Here is a 20,498-nt window from a genome sequence, read left to right as displayed (position 1 = left end):
TATATGAAACCATTGAGGCCAGATGTGATTCAGAATTCAGAATTTTTATATTTTCAGAAAAGTAATATGGTGCATATATTCTGTGTTACACAATACCTTCAGAGGGGCTTTCGTTGCATCCCTTAAACACAGCAACATGTGGGAAGGTTCTCACTAAATGGGATAAAAGCTATGAAATATTTTACTCTTTTAAATTTTTTTATTGTTGAATAATAATCAATCATATAGATATATTACATTTTATTTATTCATCTATACCATTTGATGAACATTTGGTTTGTTACCAGTTAGTATTGCTATGAACATTTATATACATTTCTGTTTTGTCAACATGTTTATATTTGTTTTAGGTGCATTGCTAGGAGTTGATTGCTGATTTTGATAGTGAATTTATGTTTAACTTTTTAAGGAACTGCCAGATTGTTTTTCCAAAGTGGTTTTATGTACCATTTTACATTCCTCCTAGCAATTCATGAGGGTTCCAGTTTTTCTATATCCTCACCAAAACCTGGTATTGTCTTTAATTATAGCCATTTTAGTGGGTATGTAGTGGTTTCTTGTGGCTTAATTTGCATTTCCCTAATGACTAATGATATTGAGCATCTTTTCATGTACTTTTTAGCCATTTGTTATCTTTGGTGAACTGTCCATTTGAAACTTTTGCTAATTTAGGCGGGGAGTTGCTTCTTTATTATAGGGTTGTAATAGTTCTTTATGTATACTGGATACAAATTCTTTATCATATATATCATTTGGAAACATTTTCTCTCAGCCTGTGCCTTGTCTTTTCATTTTTTTATTCTTTTTTTAATGAGAAATTTTCCTTCACCTTTATTGAGATAAAAATTAACAAAAATGTATACATTTAAGGTATACAAAATTATGATTTCATAAATATTAGGAAATCAAGTTAATTACATTCATCATCTGACATAGTTACTATTTTGTGCATGTTTCTGTGGGTTGAGAACACTTAAGATTTATTCTTTTAATACATTCGAAATATACGATACAGTATTACCTCTAGTCACAATGCTGTACATTAGATCCGCAGAACCTATTTATGTTATAAGTGAAAATTTGTACCCTTTGGCCAACATCTCTCCATTTCCCCGAGCCTCAAGTCCCTGGCAACCAGCACTCTACTCTTGTTTTTATGGGTTTGACTTTTTTCAAGATTATATACGTGAGCTCATACGGTATTTCTTTGTCTTTCTACGTCTGATTTATTTCACTTAGCATAATGTCCTCTAGGTTCATCCATGTTGTAGCAAATAGTAGGATTTGCTTTTTTATGGCTGAATAATATTCTTTTGTTTCTATATATCATATTTTCCTTTATTCATTCATCAGTGGACAGTTAGGTTGTTTCCATATTTTGACTGTTGCAAATAACGCTGCAGTGAACATAGGTGCACATATACTTCTTCAAGATACTGACTTCATATCTTTCGAATATATCCAGAAGTGAAATTTCTAAATCATATGGTAGTTACATTTTTAATTTTTTGAGGTTCCTCCATACTATTTTCCATAACGACTGTACCAGTGGACATTCCCACCAACACTGCACATGGGTTTCCTTTTCTCCATACCCATGCCAAAACATATCTTGTTTTTTCAATAATAGCCATCTTAACAGGTGTGAGGTGATATTTCATTTTTTTTTTATTGTATTTCTCTGACAATTAGTGATTTTAAGTATTTTCTTATATACACGTTGGCCATTTGATGTCTTTGGAAAAATATCTGGACAGTCCGTTGCCTATTTTTTAATTGGATTCTTCTTTTTTGCTGTGGTAAATATGATCGTTAGCTTAATTTCTTTCATGTAGTTTATTGTTGCTATATAGAAAAAATCTGATTTTTATGTGTTGATTTCATATCTTGCAACTTTTCTGAATTTTTGTCTTTTTCTTAATGGAGTCTTTTGAAGTGCAGAAATTTTTAATTTTGATGCAGTCCAGTTTATCAACTGTTTCTTTTTATAGATCATGCTTTTAGTGTTGTATCTAAGAATTCTTTCCCTTAGTATCACTAAGATTTCCTCCTATGTTTAGTTCTAGAAGTTTTATAGGTCTAGTTCTTCATTTAAGTATGGTCCATTTTGAGTTAAATTTTGTGTATGATGGTAACTGTCTCGTTTCAATTTTATGCATGTGGATATCCAGTTTATTATGTTGAGAATGGACCAGAGCCCCTCATAGTTCAGCCTATCTTAACATTTTTTTAAGGAAAAAGAAGTAATTTTTTCACTTGTTTTTAATCAAAAAGTTCTTTGTGGATCAGTGAATATAATAAAAGTGATGAAGGAAAAATTGGTTTCTGTTGAATTTTGTTATCCTCCAGGATAGTTATTATAGATTATAGAAATGAAGGGAATTGAGCACCTTCTAAGCTGGGTGTTCTGCCATCGTATTTCATGTTCTAAAATAGATATACATGTTAGTCAATTTGGGCTACTATAACAAAAATGCCATAAACTGGTTGGCTTATAAACAACAGAAATTTATTTCTTGTAGTTCTGAAGGTTAGAGAGTCTAAGCTCAAGACATTGGCAGATTGAGTATCAGATGAGAGCCCACTTTCTGGTTCATAGACAGTACCTTCTTGCTGTGCCTCACGTAGAGGCAACGAGGCTTTCCTGGGCCTCCTATGTGAGGCGTTGCCCTTATGACCTAATCACCAAAGGCCCTACTTCCTAATACCATCACCTTTGGGGTTAGTATTTAAACATATGAATTTTGAGGAGACACACACATTCAGTCCTTTGCAGTAGGAATGTCATATATGTGGCAGTTGGCCCACTGTAGGCATAGCCAGTAGACTGTAGTACCCTTTCAACCTGAGCCCCATTAAGTTGAGAATGAAACTCATGGTGTTTTTATTTATGGAAGTTTGACTCTGCTTCTTTGAATGTGATTATGTACAGTCCTGACTGGGCTTGTAGGTTCCTGGAGATCTTAGGGTTATATTTTGGGTAAAGGGTTTCCTCTCTAGGATTTTGGACCTGCCATGTGGTATTTAGCTGTATGTTGTATTGAAATCATCACTCTGACGTGAGCCATATTTTTACCTGTGACTTCTTGACTCTTGGAGTCATGATGTAAAGGTATAAGTCAGCTATGGTTTTTGGAATATAAATATAGAGTTAGGAATATTGTGGAGACTAAGCAAGTCAGAATTGTCATTTTAGAGTATCCTATATGAGTTATCTAACGTTGCGAGAATTAGTTCAATGTATGGAATCTAAAAACATTCCCTCTCAAGGTTATGTACTTGACATTATTAATTTTGTTTATCTCTACTTTCATTACATTATGTTTCTTAGAAACTTAGAGTCATTTGTGGGCATTGTGAACAGGTTACTGTCAAACATGTTCATGTTAGTCCAATATTAAGACTCTACACCAAGAAACTAATTTGGTTGCTTCTGTAAACCTTGCTTATAGCAAAGGATATAGTCTATAACAGCAGTCCCCAACCTTTTTTGGCACCAGGGACCATTGCTCCTATGAGAATCAAATACCTGATGATCAGAGGTAGAGCTGAGGCAGTGATGCTAGCACTGGGGAGTGGCTGCAAATACAGATGATGCGTGCTCTCTCACCCACTGCTCACCTCCTGCTATGCGGCCCAGTTCCTAACAGGCCACAGACTGGTAATGGTCCACTGCCTGGGGAGTAGGGGACCCCTGTCTATAAGAACTAGAGAAATTAATAAGCCATACCACATTAGGTAGGGAATAGGAAATTTTAGGGTTATGATGTTTATGCCACCAAAAGAAAGAAAGTAGGCCTTGAATAAGAGATTCTCCAGAATTCTGTTTAGGAGAAAGATGATATAAAAGCAGCACTCCCAGAAGAAAATATGCTCAAACCTGAGATGCTAAGGCAGACTTTGGAGTTGGAGGTGATGCAGATGAACATCATTCTTTGAAGTCAGACTTCAGAGTCATCCTTAGATTTTAATTGATCACAGAATTTTATCTCTATTCTGGTGTTGGTGAGAAAAAATTTTTCCTTCACCTTTCCAGGTTCTTTTGACATAAGACTGATTAACAGGCAAAAAACAATTATGTAAATACAAGAGCCAAATAAAAATATGAGACCTAAATGCCAGTAGGGAAGTTGAGGCTTATATGCCATCCTAAGCTAAGGAATGAAGTAGGGGCCTGGGACAGGACAATAAGAAGAGCAGGTGTTTGGTAATGAATTATATGTTTGTCTTGCTTTAAAGGTAAAAGTTATCTCTGGTAATATCTCTTTCTCTCTCTTTCTAAATACGCTCTATCTAAATACTTTTAGGTAGTTAAGGGGGAGAAGTTAAAGTTTTACTTGAGTCTGCTGGGTTTTGATTCCCTTCAGCTCAATAATCATTTTGCCAAAGTGGCATATTTTGAGATCAACATATTTTTGCTCTCCTTCACTGGATTAGCTAGTTAGCTAATTGTTTCTCTCCTTGGCCCATTTCTATTGGAATGTTTGTGGATTTTTGTTTTTTGTTTTTTGGATTTTTTTGTTTTTTGCTTATTTGTAAGAGTTATTTTCATATTATGAATATGTTAATATGTATTCTTTGGAAATATGGGTTGCAAATATTTCTTCCCAGTTTGTAGCTTTTCATTTGATTTTATGTGGGGTTTTGGTGAACAGAAGTTTTAAATTCTAACGTAGCTGCAGTTCTCATTTTCTTCCTTTATAGTTATGTGTTTTCTGTCTTGTTTAAGAAATCTTTCATTGCCTCTTGAGATATTTTCTTCCTATGTTTTCTTTTTAAAGTTTTTGAAGTATTGCCTTTCATATTTATATGTTTAATCCATATGGGATATAATTTTATTGAATGCTGGGAATAGTTGTAATTTTTTTCCCCTCTGTATAACTGATTGTTTCAGCATTAATAATGGAATAGCCTATACTTTCCTTATTGATTTCTAAAGGCGCATCTGATACATATCAAGCTCTCATATATACCTGGCTTTATTTTAAAGCTCTCTTTCTCTTCTGTCACTTATGCCTATGTCAATATCACATTCTCTTTAGGATAATTCTCTTTAGGATAAGTCTTGCTGTCTGATTAGAGCAAATAATCCCATCTGGCTCTTTAATACTTCGTTTGACCTTTTGCGTGAATTTTAGAATTTTTAATCTAAAATAAAAGACCAAAGTGAGAGGGAAAAGGCATTTGAGATCAAACAGAATAGCTATTTAGGAAGCACTGATTCAGGCAGAAACCCAAGTAGTGTTCTGATCAGGAGACAAAGGTAAGGGATATTTATGAGAAAATGTAGGAGAACGATGAAATCAGTAGAAGGAAGACATTTCTACTGGTGCAGATAAGCTAACGTAGTGATGCTAATTTTAAACAATGTTTTTAATTTTCAGTCCAATAAGTCATCAATCCAGTAGTCGTAATATTTGTTTTCTTGTTATCCTTGCAAACAGTTATGTGGGACACAATGTTGCTTTAAGCCTAGGCCAAAGGTTATTTTGCCCTGTTTTAACATTCCAAAGGTTTGAGCCATAAGACATGCAATGCAGTTCCTCTGAGATGGCAGCTCTAGCTCCATTTTAAAGTGGTTCCATGTATGTATATACACAGTCAACTTGTTAAATTAGAAAAATCTTGTGAGCAATTTCATTGGCATTGCTTTGACTTTATAGATTTAATTTTGTCTTCCAATGTTTGAGAATGCAGTATTTCCATCTATGTAGGCCTTCTTTTATGTCTTTAAATGAAGTTTCATAATTTTTTTCTGAAAAAATGTTATAAATATTTTGTTAGATTTATTCTTAGGTATCTTTGAATGGTATCTTTTTAACAATTATATTTTCTACTTGTTTGCTTATGAAATAGAATTGATTTTTTTTGTAATGTTTGCTATCCTGCAACTATACAGAATTTTCTTGGACTTCTGTATGCACTGTCTGCAACAATGACATTTTAATTTTTCCTTTCCAGTTTTTATTACTTTCATTTCTTTTTCTTTTTTTCTCATTTCTTTTTCTAATTGTACTGATTAGCCCTACAGTGTTGAATAGAAGCAGTGATAGCAGACATTTTTGTTTTGTTTCTCACTTTAAAGGGAAATGCTTTTAACTTTTCACCCTTAAGTTTGAGATTTGAATCCCCTCCATCAGGTTAAGGAGTTTTCCTTCTAGTCATTTTTACAAAAAGGTTTTGTTTTTCCCTTTATCTTGAACAGGTACATTTTTTATTGTGTCCTTTTTTGCGGGGGAGGGTAATTTTTGAGATATTTATATAGTTTCCACTTTAAATCTGTTACTATGGTAAATTAGTAAATAGATTTTTCTAATTTTAAACTATTCTCATATTGCTAGAATAAATCCTACTGGGTCCAAAATACATTTAAAAAATGCATTGCAGTTATTCCTCTTGCCTTCCTGAATAATTTATTCCTAAATCCATTATGTAGGGTGGAGCAAAGTAGGTATCTGGGGGTGAGAGCAGGGATGTTGCATTGGCCCAGTTAGTGTCAAAGCCCAGATCAGGCAAAGAGGGTATCCATCCCCACAGAATAGCAGCTCTGTGGGGCAGGAGTCGGAGCCTAGTTAGGTTAAGGAGGACTCCATAGAGAGATGGCTGTGGGGTGGAAGGCTGGATTTAGAGCCCAAATGAAATGAGTAAGGCATCCATGGCGGGGAGGGGGTGGGGGAGCAGCCTAGTATGGGGCTTTTGAGCCAGAGGAAGGTAAAAGGGACAGCCTGGCATAGGATGTCAGAGCCTAAAGCAGAGGGAGAAGGGGGAACTACTTAGAGAGACGGCCAGTTCTAACATGCCAAGTCAGAGACCAAGCAGAATGAGGAGGGCAGACCTTACTTTAATCAAGTGATCAAAATGAACATCATCATAATGGTGCATAATGAAATCATGTACCACTTGATAGGATACAGTGAGAAGAAATCACCATCACTTATGTGATATTCCTGCCAAAATGCGTAACATGAATATAATCATGAGAAAGTACCAAACCCAAATTGAGCAACAGTATACAAAATAACCGGCTTATAATCTTTGGGAAAGTCAGGCTCCTCAGTGAGTCTTTAGGTTTAATTTAGGACTTAAAGAGTCTGAAGTGACAACTAAATATGACACAGGGTTCTGAATTCTATAAAAGACGTCATTAGAATAATTGGTACACTTGAATGGTATCTGAAGATTAAATGGTAGTAACATTATGAATATTTATTTGCTGATTCTTGTGGTCATAATCTGGTTATGTAGGGCATGCTTGTTTGTAAGAAATACACTAAAATATTTGGAAGCAGTGGGGCATCATCAGGTTGACAAATAACTCCCAAGTAGTTCAGGAAAAAATTTTCTCTGTACCATACCATATTTCCAACTTTTTTGTAACTTTGTGATTGTTTCAAAATATTTTTTAAAGTTTTAAAAGTTTATTATAGGATTTGGTTTGGTAATATTTAGGATTTTAAAATCTGTTTATAAGTGAGATTGGCCTGTGATTTTTCTTTCTGATACTGCATATACCCAGTTTATAGTAGCCTCAAACTGGGGGAACTTTTTTCCCTCCCATTTTTCCCCTTCCTTTCTTCCAGAAATTTCTGCAATAAAGAGATAATCTGTTTTCCAAAGGATTGTTTGCTGGATTTTTCTGTAAAAACTATCTGGTGATTTTTTAAAATATTAAATTTGGTTTCTTTAGTGGGTAAAGGGTTACTTTTTTTCTATTTCTTGAGATAGTTTTAGTAAGTTTTTCTGAAACTGTTGCATTCAGATTTTCAAGATATTTCATTAAAAAGCAAGTAAGTAGTAAAAAGAAAAAGACGTTTATGCTATTTCAGATAAGGATAAGATTAATCAATATACTATCTTATGATTTTAAGAAAGTCTGGGATGTGGTTCCATAGTGTAGCGGTTAGCATGTCTGCTTTACACACAGAAGGTCCTGGGTTCGTGCCCCAGAGGAGCTATGGTCCGTGGTCTACGGCCATGCCATCTTGAACAAGCCTGATGTCTGATCTTGGAAGCTAAGCAGGGTCTGGCCTGGTTAGTACTTGGATAGGAGACCACCTAGGAAGACCAGTTGCTGTAGACATAAATAATAATAAATAATAAAAAAGAAAGAAAAAAGAAAAGTCTGAATTGCTTCTATTGTCTCATTTCTAATTCTATTTATTTGTTCCTTCTCTTTCATGACATTTTCTCTTTCATTCTTGATCCATTTTGCCAAAGGATTTTCTTTTAGTTTTTCAAATGACCAGAATTGGTTTTGTTGCTCTTCTCTGTAATAGTATCTTTATTTTCTATTTTCTTTATTTCTTATTTTTACTATTTAAAATTTTTTTATACTTTGAGTTCCTTCTGTTCTTTGTCTAACTTAAGTTGGCTACTTAACCCAGTTGTATTATAAAATTCTGCATAATAACCACAAAAATCTTAGTGATATATAACAGTAACCATGTATTGCTCACTCATCTTAGGTCAAGGGCAGTTGGTTAGGGCTCTGCTGGTCTTGACTGGAGTCATGCACAAGTTTGATCTTGGCCTGATGTCAACTAATATATAGGTTGGCCTGAACTAGAGCAACAGGGATGACATCTACTTCTCATCTTCCTGGGACAGCAGACTAATCTGAACATATCTTCTCATTTTGATATGAGAGAGCATGATCCTTAAGCTACCATCATCTCTGCTCCACTCTTTTGGTCAAAACAACTCATGTGGGGTAATGAAAATAGTCTCTACCATTATGAGAAATACTCAATAGTCATGTGAAAAAAGGCTTGGATACAACAAGGAGTGAAGAATTTACCACACTTACCATTGCCAGTATTTTGCTCTTCCAAACTTTTTATTATAGAAGGGTTTCCAGAATATTGCAGTGAATACCCATATACCTTTCACAGTAGTCACAAGTTGTTAACGTTTTGCTACATTTGCCTTGTCTCATGCTTTAATTTTTTCTCTATTTTTTCTGAATCCTTCAAGAGTTAACAGATTCATGGCATTGCCTCTTTTGCATTTATTTCCTAAGGCCAAAGATATAGTCATCACACTCAGGAAATTTAACATCAACACAATAGTATTACTTAATTACAATATACACACAAATTTTCCTCTTAGTTTCAATACTATCCTCTATGACTCTTTCATTTTCTCTTCTGATGGAGCCAGTTTTGCTTTATGGCAACATATGGATTCCTAGCAATCACCTGCTATGCAAAATTGCACAAAAATCACAGAGGTTATGTGAAAGATGGGTTTAGAGGCACAACATTCAAAAACTTCAGTCGCACACAGAGAATCTTATAAAAATAGTACTACAGTGTTACACCTATTTAGTGGTTAAGATATACATAAGTACTAAAGTAACATGGTACTTTATCTTGAAAAAGACTTGTGAAGTTTGCTTGTAGAAGTGGGTGTCAGAAGGGATGCAGCTTGTGAGTTGTGAGATGGTGGAAGGAGAGTTCTCTGAAATTGGACAGAAAGTTGTAACACTATGTGTGGATGGGTGTGGCTCATAACACACCTGGTGAACTGAGGTAGCTGGTACTTGTTTGAGTTGTGTATTTTGCATATTCCTACACAACTCAGTTTAGCTGGGTACAGTTGTTTTTACCTAATGTTTTTCACTGGAAAAAAAAAATCATAAGCCAGTAGGAAATTCATGTTTTGCTTGTACTGTGTTGAAACAAATGTGTGTGTGTGTGTGTGTGTGTGTGTGTGTGTGTGTGTGTGTGTTTAAAGCCTAGCAGAACTTAGAATATAAACACATCTACAAATTTCCTTCTTATATTTGCTTTAAATGCAAAGTAAAGGGGGGGTCAAATATGTGGTGACAGATATCTAACTATGGGAGGTGAACACACAGTGTAAATATATATATGCCTTACTGTTAAAGTGTACAGCTGAAACTTATTGGATTTTGTTGACCAGTGTCACCATTAAAAAATAAATTAATTTATAAAAAGAAATAATGATTATATAACACAATAGAGGTATTAGCTAATGTTGTGATGGTGATCACATTACAGTGTATAAGTTGTCGAATCACCGTGCTGTACACCTTAAACTTAATTGTTATATGACAATTAGATCTCAATTTAAAAAAAGGGAGGGGGGTTAAAATTTAAAAAACATTGCTTTAAATGCATCTTGCGAATTTTGTTAAGCTGTTTTTGCTGTAGTTAAAGTTTTAGTATTCTCTGTTTTCCATTGTGATTTCTTCCACCCATGATTTGGAAATACTTAAAAAATTTCTCAGGTTTATAGTTTTCTTTGTAAGAACGTTCTTTTGTTAATAGTTTCTAACTTTGTTGCATTGTGCTCAAAGAATGTGAAATGTCTTATATTAACTCTGTTATTCCTTGTAACTGTATGTGGCCTAATTTGTGGTCAGTTTTTGTAAATATTTTATTTGTGTTTGTAAGGAATGTGCATTCTCTAGTTGTTGAGCTCAGGTTTCTGTAGACGTAAACTATCTTACTTCCTTAGCTGAGTTTTTTAATGTATGTGTCACTAATTCAATCTAAAGTTTCCTTCAGTTGTAGGAATCTGCTTATTCAAAGCACATTAAGTAGTCTCTCAGATTTGTCTTGAAGAAATTTCTCCTAGAGCCATTTGATATGCTGTAGTTATTCTTCAGGGTCAGTGCACAGCTGTCTTTGTGGGATTTTTCTTTTATCACCTCTCTCTTGTGGTAGATTCCCTTTTTCCTAGATACCATTCTCATTTTTTTCCTCGTCTATTCCCTCATTTCAGTGAAATTCTCCCTTTAGTAGCATCCTAAAAAATGTGCCTAGAAGGTTAAAATTTGGTAACTTGCATATCTGAAAATGACTTTCCTGTCTTAATACTTATTATTATAGTTGGACGGACATAATTTCCCCTTAGTTTTTTAATGAAGTGCTTCATTTTCCTTTGACTCCAAGTGTTGGCTTTAGAGTAGTCTGCTATTCTCTGCTTCCCCCAAAGCTTATTTTGATCCTCTCTTTGTTCTGGAGCTTTGAAATTTTATGACAAAGTACCTTGATATAGATCTACTTTCAGTAATTGTGCTGGACACTCTCTGGGTCTTTCTAATCTTAAAATTCTTGTCCTTAGGTTCTTGGAAATTAACTTGAATTAGTTAATTTCTTTGATGTGTCCCCTCCATTTCTCTGTTCTGTCTTACTAGAATTCTTGTTATTTATGGGACTTCTAACGCTGTTCTCCAATTTTCTTATCTTTTCTATCTCTTTTACTTCCTGGGGAAATTTCCTCAGTTTATCTTCCAACTCTTTAATTGAGGTTTTCATGTCTGCTATTATATTTTTAAATCTTTTTTCTATAAATATCCTTTATGATGTGGTGTTTTTGTTCATAGGTCTAATACATTCTCTCACCTCCGAAGCTATTAATGATAGATTCTTGGAATTTTGTCTTCTACTTCTATAGTCTCTGCTCACTCAGAGTTTCTTTTTTTTTTTTACTGTTTGTTTTGATTTCACACCTATTAGATGCTTTCCTCAAATGTCTGTTGGTCCCTAGCCATCCACTGAAAAACCAATTGAGAGCTCCAGGCTCACGAATGCAGATTATTATGGTCTTTATGGTAAGGGTACTTAGCTTGTTGTTTTCCTGATTGAGAAAACTGTTAAGAGAACCTGTTGGAGAATGATCCTTTAACCTTTCTTTTGTTTGTATTTCTCCTATCTTAGGCTTGCTCCATAATACACACTATAATATAGAGGCTGTGACCACAAATACCTTGAATATGGGTTGCCCAATTTTCCAAAATTTTTTAAAGAGAAAAGTCAGAAAATACTTTTGTAAAAAGTCAAAAAACTTTACATAAGTTTTATGTAAAATTTGTAATTAATTTTAAATATTAGAAACTAATTAAAATAATTTTAAAACAATATGCACACCAACCAAAACTTGTATGAGCCCTCTCACCTGCACACACTCACATTACACACTTGTGTAGTTTCTTCTGGTATGATGAAATGTATCTTCAAAATATGACTTCCTCTATAGCATCCTGAACTCAGAGTCACCTTGCTCCTGCTTGAAAAACTTCAGTGATAGATCCTCCTGTCTTAGGAGACTAACCTGTTCTGTTTCTGTTAACTCTACTTGTTTGATGTTTCTACTTCATGGGAAGCAGAAATGTACCTCCTTCAAACTTTAGAGATTCTGGTTTGTCCTGTGAGACCACACAGAATAAGGCTAACTCTTATTTGACAAGTTTTCACCTTTGTGAATTTGGCTCAGAATCAAATTTCTATTTCTCCAGAAATGTAGAGCATAATAGTTAAGAACGTAAACTCTGAATTCAGACTACTAGGGTTTGACTCTTCTCTCTGTCTTAAGTCCATCTGTGACATTGAGACTTGTTACTTTAACTTCTTTATGCCTCAGTTTGTCCATTTTTAAAAGAAGGATATCACTGTAATTTACCTAGTTACTAATAGGTAATAAATGTAAAACCTCTTAGAACAGTGCCTAGCAGATAATAAATATTCAGTAAATATTATTTCTTATCCAGATTAAGCATCCTTACTTCTACCAATCATTCTTATAACACAGTTTTAAATTTTCTTATCATACTTAGTTTATAGTTTACCGATTAATGGAAGCAATCTGGTCCCTTGCAGGAGGACTTAAGTTTCTTTTCCTATCTCTTGTTCTCTATACCATCCCCCAACATAGATCACAATGACTTTTATCTTTATGTGGGTATGTAGACATAAATATACATACATATATGTGTACACATACACATTCACACACATACATATACACACACATTCACTTATTCATTCTTGAGGGAATGTGGGAATAAAAACCATTGGTGAGACAACTAGTCTGAGACTTTGGCCCTTCTCTCACTTCCTTAGAACTCTGATTTTATTCACACATTTTCCTTTCCCCACATGGCTTTGTGCTTCAGAGAAGCAGGCTCTGTCTCCAACCTTGGAGAGTGAGATCTGATACGGGTTTCCATTATGGCTGTGGTTTTTGACACAGGTATGTGTTGCAGTTCTGGCCATTGAGACCTGTTGAGAAATCTGCTAATGGGAATTGGGTTGTTAGGGGTTCCTGGGGAAGGCTTCCTTGTTCCTAAGAGAGATGCATGTGAAGAGATGCTCTCATCTTTTCTTCTGGTTATTGCTGAGACTGGATAAGAAGTCTGTTTCACCCTCTTGAGACCTGGGGGTTGGGTGAGGGCACTACCTGAAGATTGCAGAGCGAAGACATAGGTAGGTCCTTGAAGACATTGTTGAGCTGCTAAACTAACCAGTTCTGGAACTGGCCCTTCCTCTTAATTTCCTATTATGTGAGAAACCTTTCTTATTGTTTATTTTGCTTTGAGTTGGATTTTCTAAACTTTTAGTTAAAATAATCTTAACAGATGAAGAAGTCAAGTTATTTCATTCTTTTGTGGCTGGGAAATTGGATAAATAGTACTTAACCTCGTGAAGTTTAAGGAATAATTGAAATAATATAGGTAAAAGGCACTTGCAATTAGACAGTGATTCCATAGATTTATAGTTCTGTTACCTTACCACAAACAGTATTTGTTTGTAGTGGACAAATGTTTCACAGAGAATGAGGCTGCCTGGCTTTGCTAATTACCAATTGTATTAATATCGTGCAGGTCGCTGGACCCTTTGATTACTCCTTTGTAAAACAATTAAATGATCTTCATAATTCTTTGAAAAGAATATGAGTCTGATCATTGTAGGATTTGTACCTGAAAGCCCTTGTATAGAGTAAGGCAGTAGATACAAATAAGTAACTTATTTAATTGGAGAAAGCATAATTTATTAACCAGTCATGTTAGGGATGCTTCCAGTTTCACTACTGATCTTAGTGTCTTGTGAAATTAGGAAAGTTCTGTTATCAATATACTTACTGCCTGTGCATATCAACTCTCATAGCTTTATACAGATGGATGTTTGCTTTTTAACCCAACTTTTTAACTTATTCTCCTTTATGTAATCAGTATGAGTATGTTGTCAGTTTTCTTTTTGGTACCATCTCTCATAATCTGCTGCCATCCTTTTCTTCTACTGTCTCCCTGAATATATTATTCACAGACAATTAAATAGCCACCTGCCTGGTCTCTTTTTCACCAGCATCTGCTTTCTTTCCCTCTTTACTCATCTATGAAATGAAGTGAAAGGAGATCATTTTAAGGTGCTTTCTGGTTCTAACATCCTGTGATTTGTCAATTATTTTTCTCATTAATTCAAACTCTGTTAGACCCCAAAGAACTCATCTTTGATTATATATTAGAATTAAATTTAAAGAGTTATTTCATCTGAGGAAAGTAGAACGTAAAGCAGAGATGTATGAGTACCCTTTGCATAGCTAGATATAGCAAGAAATGTAGGGCTTGGGCAAGATGTAGATATATACGATTTTTTGAGGTTTTGGGTTTTTTTTTCCTGAGGGTTGGGAGACACAAAAAGGAAGCATCTTATTATTTTAACGCTGTTGGGAAATCCATTTGATATATATTTCTCTTCCAGCAAAAGTTAAAACCATTATGGAAATTGATTCATTGCTGCAAGAGGACTAATAGGGAGAAGGAACCTAAGTGTTCAGTTTAATCCATGTTAGACTGGGAGTGTTTGTCAGGCATGAAATTCCCTAAATATGCAAACTTGTTTTTCAGAAAAGGGAAAATATTATTTAATAACTTTTTGTAAAGAGATGGATGCTAGCTAAAGTAAGAATTGTATGCATAGTTGGTGTTAATTTTGAAGTCCTTTAAGGTGTAAGGTCATTCTCTGTCATATCATCATAAAATGCCCCGGGAAAACATTAAAACCAATCATGCCAACATTTACATGTGTCACATTTTTTAGACAACAGAACATCATACTCATTTTAGCCTTAGAATTAGAAAGGTAATCAGAAAAGAATCCCAGAATGCAATACAATTAGATAAGTTTTTAGATTTTTATAAGTCCTATTGAAAGATTTTTAATGCTGACACCAAATACATGGTGTCTTTTCCAATACCATTTCTCTATCTCTCCAACACCAAATAGATGTCCTACAATTTAGTTCAATTCTGACACTACCTGGAGTTAGACTCCACAGGTTAAAGGGCTCAGTGCCACAGGATAGTCCTCACTTCACATGCCAGTTGGATGTACTGGATCTCCAGGTTACCTGCACCTCTGTCCAACTTGGAGAGGTGGGTCAGAGTCTATCTGTATATGACTACTCAGAAGTGAGTTGTTATTATGTTGCTCTTTAATTTACCAGATTTTATTCTTCCTTTTTTCTTTGTTCTCTGTAATCACTTACTACTTTTGCTACTTAGAGGTTAGTAGAGAGGACTAGGCAGGGAGTATTTTCTTTTGTGTGTTTGGTAGTAGAATGTAATTCATTTCCCCTTTCCTTTTTACTTTCCTTTCTTCCTTCTTTCCTACCTACCTACACATGTATATTTTTAAAGCTGCTTCTGTATGCCAGAGGATACAAGTCATCAAGTTTTCCTTCAAGATACCCTCTTTTCTAGGAAATGACATCTGAATTTCCACATGCGGTGAGATAAATCTTAAACCTTGAAGTGTGAAGAGGACCAATTGTGGCAGTCCTCTATGTTATAAAAACATTTCATTAGAGTCCTACTTCATTTATTTAGCATAATTATAGAACCTTTTAGATAGTTTTTAGTAATACGATTTTAACAGTTGTAGTATCTTACTTAACATGTGGGTGTTTATTGTAGCAAGTTCCTTCCATCTCTTTATTCTATAGGATACGGCATTTTTTTTTCTTTTTAGTAATTCTGATAAGGTAAACTTGAAATACTTCATTAAGAGATGAGGGGTATTTTTTAAAATTTAATAAATAAGTACTTTATTACAAAAATCACTCAACCTTATAATAATTCTATAATATCTTTAATATTGCTCGATGTGTATGTTGAAGGTCTAGATGATTTTTTAAATGATAAAGCTTGTCATAAAAGACAATAATGTTATATACTATAATTTTTAAATTCTTCACTGCATGTCTGGTCAAGTATTACTTGCCCAGGTGTCTTTTTTTTTTAAAAAATACTTAAATCTTAGAAAATTTGTGGTGAAAGGTGGCATTTTGTCTAGGGAAGAGAGGACATATGCTTCCACTATTTAAAACCAAACTTCATGAAATGATGCTGTTGCTGGATGAATTAACACTGACTTTTTCTCCAATAGAGAGCTGCTGGAGATAAGACTGTGGCTTTATTACTTTGAATATTTTAATCAGTATAAACTAATTTTTGTTATTATAAATAAAAAAAGTTATTTTTCAGGTTTCTCAGGGAAGAAAGAAAACAGTTGATTAGTCAATGTGTATTTCAGTTTACATTGAATACTTTTTATTATTCTTTCCAAAACAGACACTCCTTGAATATGCAGAGAAATGGAAAACTTCAGAAGATCCCTTACCTTTACTGGAGGTATACACAGTGGCTATCCAAAGTTATGTTAAAGCCCGACCTTATCTTACCTCTGAATGTGAAAATGTAGCATTGGTTCTGGAACGCTTGGCATTGTGAGTAGACCTTTGAGTAAATAAAAGATTAGATTTAGCTTTTTTGTTTTAACTTTATATCTCAGCTCTTATGATAGTTTAATTTTAAATAGATTGGTTCTGAGGAGTTTACTGATATTAGAATTACTCATTTTCTTTTACTTCAAATTTTAATAATTCTTTTGCACCCTTACCAATTTTGTTTTTTAGAAGCTGTGTTGAACTTTTACTGTGTCTGCCCGTTGAGTTATCAGATAAACAGTGGGAACAATTTCAGACACTGGTGCAGGTGAGAATATTTACCTATTAGTTTTAACATAGGTATATTTTAAGTCAGTTTTCTTTATGTGGTTAAACTTTAAAACATCTGAGTAATAACAAACATTAATTGCTGCTGTTATTAACACTAGTGTTTTTCATATAGTAAATGCTCAATAAATGTTTTTTTCCTAAATGAATATATACATTTATATAGATTAGTTGAATATTATACTATTCTTTGAGATCAGATAATTAGAATTTTGCCAGAGCAGTAAGAGAACACAAAAGAAAATGCCCTTATTTGCATTTAGAAACAGCTTAACTAATTGCTGAAAGCCTGCAATATGTTTTATAATAATTTAACATATCTCATTTAATTATTATGAAAACTTTGTAGGGGGTAGGCATATTTTTCCCATTTTAAAGGTGAGGAAACTGAGGCTCATACTTTAAAATACTTATCTGCCCATATGTATACAGCTAATACCACAGAGTAGATATTTGAACCCAGATTCTTTATTCTAAAGCACATGCTTTTTCTCCTAGAGCTGAGAACACATGCTTTGTCTCTTTCATTTAGTGCTTTTATTCTATTTATATGAGTACTACACAATTTCACAGATATTTTGGAGCATTTTTGAGAAGGTTAAATTTTGTTTCAGGCACTAGATTGTGCTAGATGTATTATAGCTTCAAGTAAATTTTGATTAATTGGTTAAAAAGAGTGTTCCTGCTAGCTAGTTTCAAAAAGTATAGTTTTCTTATTCTAGCCAGAGTTCTTAAAATACCTTTTGGCCTTATGTTTTTCTGTAGGAGATATATTAAAGAGGATTAGTCTCAAATTTTAGAAGCACGTAAAATAAACTGGAGTTAGGCAGAGAAATCAACTTTCCTATTTAATATTAAACATTAAAATCTACATCAAGTGGAGAATTCTTGAAGTTAAGATTCATATCTTAATACTGTAGGATTCTATTATGTCTTACACATAGTAGATACTTAATAACTGTTTGTTGAAATGAAGGTGTCTTGTCCTGTTTGTCATATTGCAACTATTTGATCATGCGGTTTCTTTAGTGTAGCAGTCACTTGTACCTTAGATTTTTTTTCCCAGCAAGTATTTATTTTTAGGTAAATAATTCAGAACTTCTCACTGTTTGGCATTCAGACGACAAACTCTACCACAGAATTATGTTGTTTAATTATAATACTGAATTCTTATATTTTTTGTCAACATAAGACAAACTTTTAAACTTTTTGAAACAATAGCACTAGTTGACACTTTTTTATATGAGTTAACGAGAAGGAAATAACTCTTTAAATTCTTCTGTGGTAGCTTTCAGCAGTTGCTCAAAGAAAATTTCTGAAAGCATTTGAACTTGTTGCAGTAAGAAAGTTTTTATAGTTTTGAAGAATAGACATTTGTATAAATATAGCATGAAGATTTAAGAGTTTCCATGACACTTGGCTCTTTATTTTAGAGCTTCCTCTGGTTTATTTTTTATCTGCTTAACAGCATTTGTTTCATTTTTGCCTGTGTTAACTGTTTAAACATTTCTTCACCCCACTAGAGAATAAGCTCTATAAATGCAGGAACTACTACTTTGCCCATAGACGTTCTCATTAAACATTTTCTGAATTGAATAAAAACTATTGGTCTTTTCTGGCCTGAAGAATATGCCAATTGCATGAACAGTTGGAAAAAACTAATAAGCAAGGTTCAGTGTCAGCTTTAATAGGATTTGCCAAGGATATATAATGAATAAATGAAAAATCATGCCTTTAGTTGTTTTCTTTTCACAAGTCTCTTTTATTGGAATATGTGTAAGTTGTCACTTAGGCCTTGATGTAAATGTCATTTATTAATGGTAGAAGTTGGTGGGGAAATTTCTTTTACTAACGCAGAGGATGTAAAATGTATAAACTCTTTTATGCTATAGATATTCTGATAGCATTTTTGAGAAATAACTTTGGTTTTGGTTTCGATTTGGGGGAAAAATAATATGGACTTATTTATAAAAATATATTGTATGTATTTAAAATTTATAATTAATATAATCCTTATTGAGATTTGACTTTAAAAATCAAAAGTAAAGGAATTCACTTTGTAATATGTGAAAATTTTAAGATAAAAGTCTAATTTTTCAAAAGTTTAGTATTATATTTAAAGCCTGATAAGCTTGCTTTTCAAAATCTGTTGTAATTCTTTGGATGTTTATTTAATATTTATAGGTAGCTCATGAAAAGCTGATGGAGAATGGCAGCTGTGAATTGCATTTTTTAGCTACTCTAGCTCAAGAGACTGGGGTGTGGAAAAACCCGGTACTGTGCACTATTCTTTCCCAGGAACCATTGGATAAGGATAAAGGTAAATTTTCTAGAGAGAGAGAGAGAGAGAGAGAGAGAGAGAGAGAGAGAGAGAAAATCATTAGACTAGAAAAAATAAGTACTTAAAATTGTTTTGATATAATTCATCCCAGGATATCCCAAAGAAGGACCATTTTATCTGAGGTGCTTGAAGCCCTTCACTTTTATTTGGGGGAAGATGTATATATAGGATTTTACAGTCTTAGCATTAACAGAAACTAAAAATTTTTTCCCAACATCTCTTTAACGGAGGAATTCCCTCTGTAACATCCGGACAGGTGGCAATCTGGCTTGTATTTAATAACTAACTTATTTAACAGATGGAAAAGCAGAAATAGGGTAGTTAAATGATTTTCCTCAAAATAGAATAAGTAATTAATGCTAAAACTCTCAAGTCTTCTGTCTCTAAGATTAGTACTCTTTCTCAAACAGCTAATTGCTCAGTCTTATTTTATCCTGCTTTGTTGTTATTGTATGATTTCAGGCAGTAAAATCCCAGTTAAACTCAAACTGCTGGTATCTTATTGGAATTAGATGGCCAGATTACTAATATGTATAACACTCAATTGTCCAGAGTTCAAAAATTTTACATACCACAAAGAGGAACACAGTTGTTTTTGGTACTTTTCTTGAGATTGTTTTGGAAAGCTTTCACCTTAACTTTTCCTGAAGTGTTTAACTAGAGGAGTAACTAATCTGCTTTAATAGTTTATTGCTGCTTTTCCTGTTGATTAATGGCAAACTCTAGGTATTTTGCTATGTGATAGTAAATTATGAAGGCTCTGAGAAGGGAGTGTTAAGCCCATTGCTTGTGAACTTTTCTGGCACTTTGATATTTACCAAAAGGCTTCCCAGCCAATCTCCAAACTTCTTTTCTGGCTGATTGTTCCTATCTGACATCCCCCTCTTACTATTTCTCCATGCTTTCCCGATAGTTCTTAGCAATGTTATCTCTTTTCTTAGTTTTCAGAAGTAGTTTATTTTTAGTACCCCTTCCTTTGTGGATATCCACAAATTAGCTACAGTGTTTTCAGGACCTTAGAGGAATGGAGAATAGACCCTCATTATTTAAAATAATAAGAACATTTAAAAGTAGAAAATCTTAGGTTTTTTGCCTTTGACATATTAGTTTTATTCCCATTATATTAATATCATGTTTTTATTCCTATAACCAAATTATACTTGCTGATGTTCTCAGCTTTTAGAAATATTGGATGTAATATATTAATAATATCAAGTACATTATACAATTCTTAACAGTTTGAAATGTACTTTTACATGCATGGTTCATTGAAGCTTCACAATGATCCTATGAGAAATATAGGCTCTTTATTATCCCTATTTTACAGATCAGATAA

At 33.7% G+C, this 20,498-nt stretch overlaps 1 protein-coding gene across 3 annotated transcripts in view; it reads left to right on the top strand.

The window, feature by feature from the left end:
* Window positions 1-20,498, top strand: part of ZNF292 (zinc finger protein 292) — a 77,980-nt gene that overhangs the window by 23,282 nt on the left and 34,200 nt on the right. For 2 of the 3 annotated variants that reach the window (XM_023534844.1, XM_023534845.1), the window contains 3 exons: window positions 16,379-16,533; window positions 16,723-16,801; window positions 19,006-19,141. In XM_023534844.1, the coding sequence (XP_023390612.1) occupies window positions 16,379-16,533; window positions 16,723-16,801; window positions 19,006-19,141 (370 nt within the window). The remainder of the gene's footprint in view (window positions 1-16,378; window positions 16,534-16,722; window positions 16,802-19,005; window positions 19,142-20,498) is intronic. The other variant, XM_023534846.1, reaches the window with a different exon arrangement.

This window comes from Pteropus vampyrus, unplaced genomic scaffold, assembly GCF_000151845.1.
Source record: "Pteropus vampyrus isolate Shadow unplaced genomic scaffold, Pvam_2.0 Scaffold133, whole genome shotgun sequence".
In the NCBI taxonomy this organism is placed as follows: Eukaryota; Metazoa; Chordata; class Mammalia; order Chiroptera; family Pteropodidae; genus Pteropus; species Pteropus vampyrus.
The sequence above is the reverse complement of the archived record's forward strand: the minus strand, read 5'-3'. Positions and strand labels throughout refer to the sequence as shown.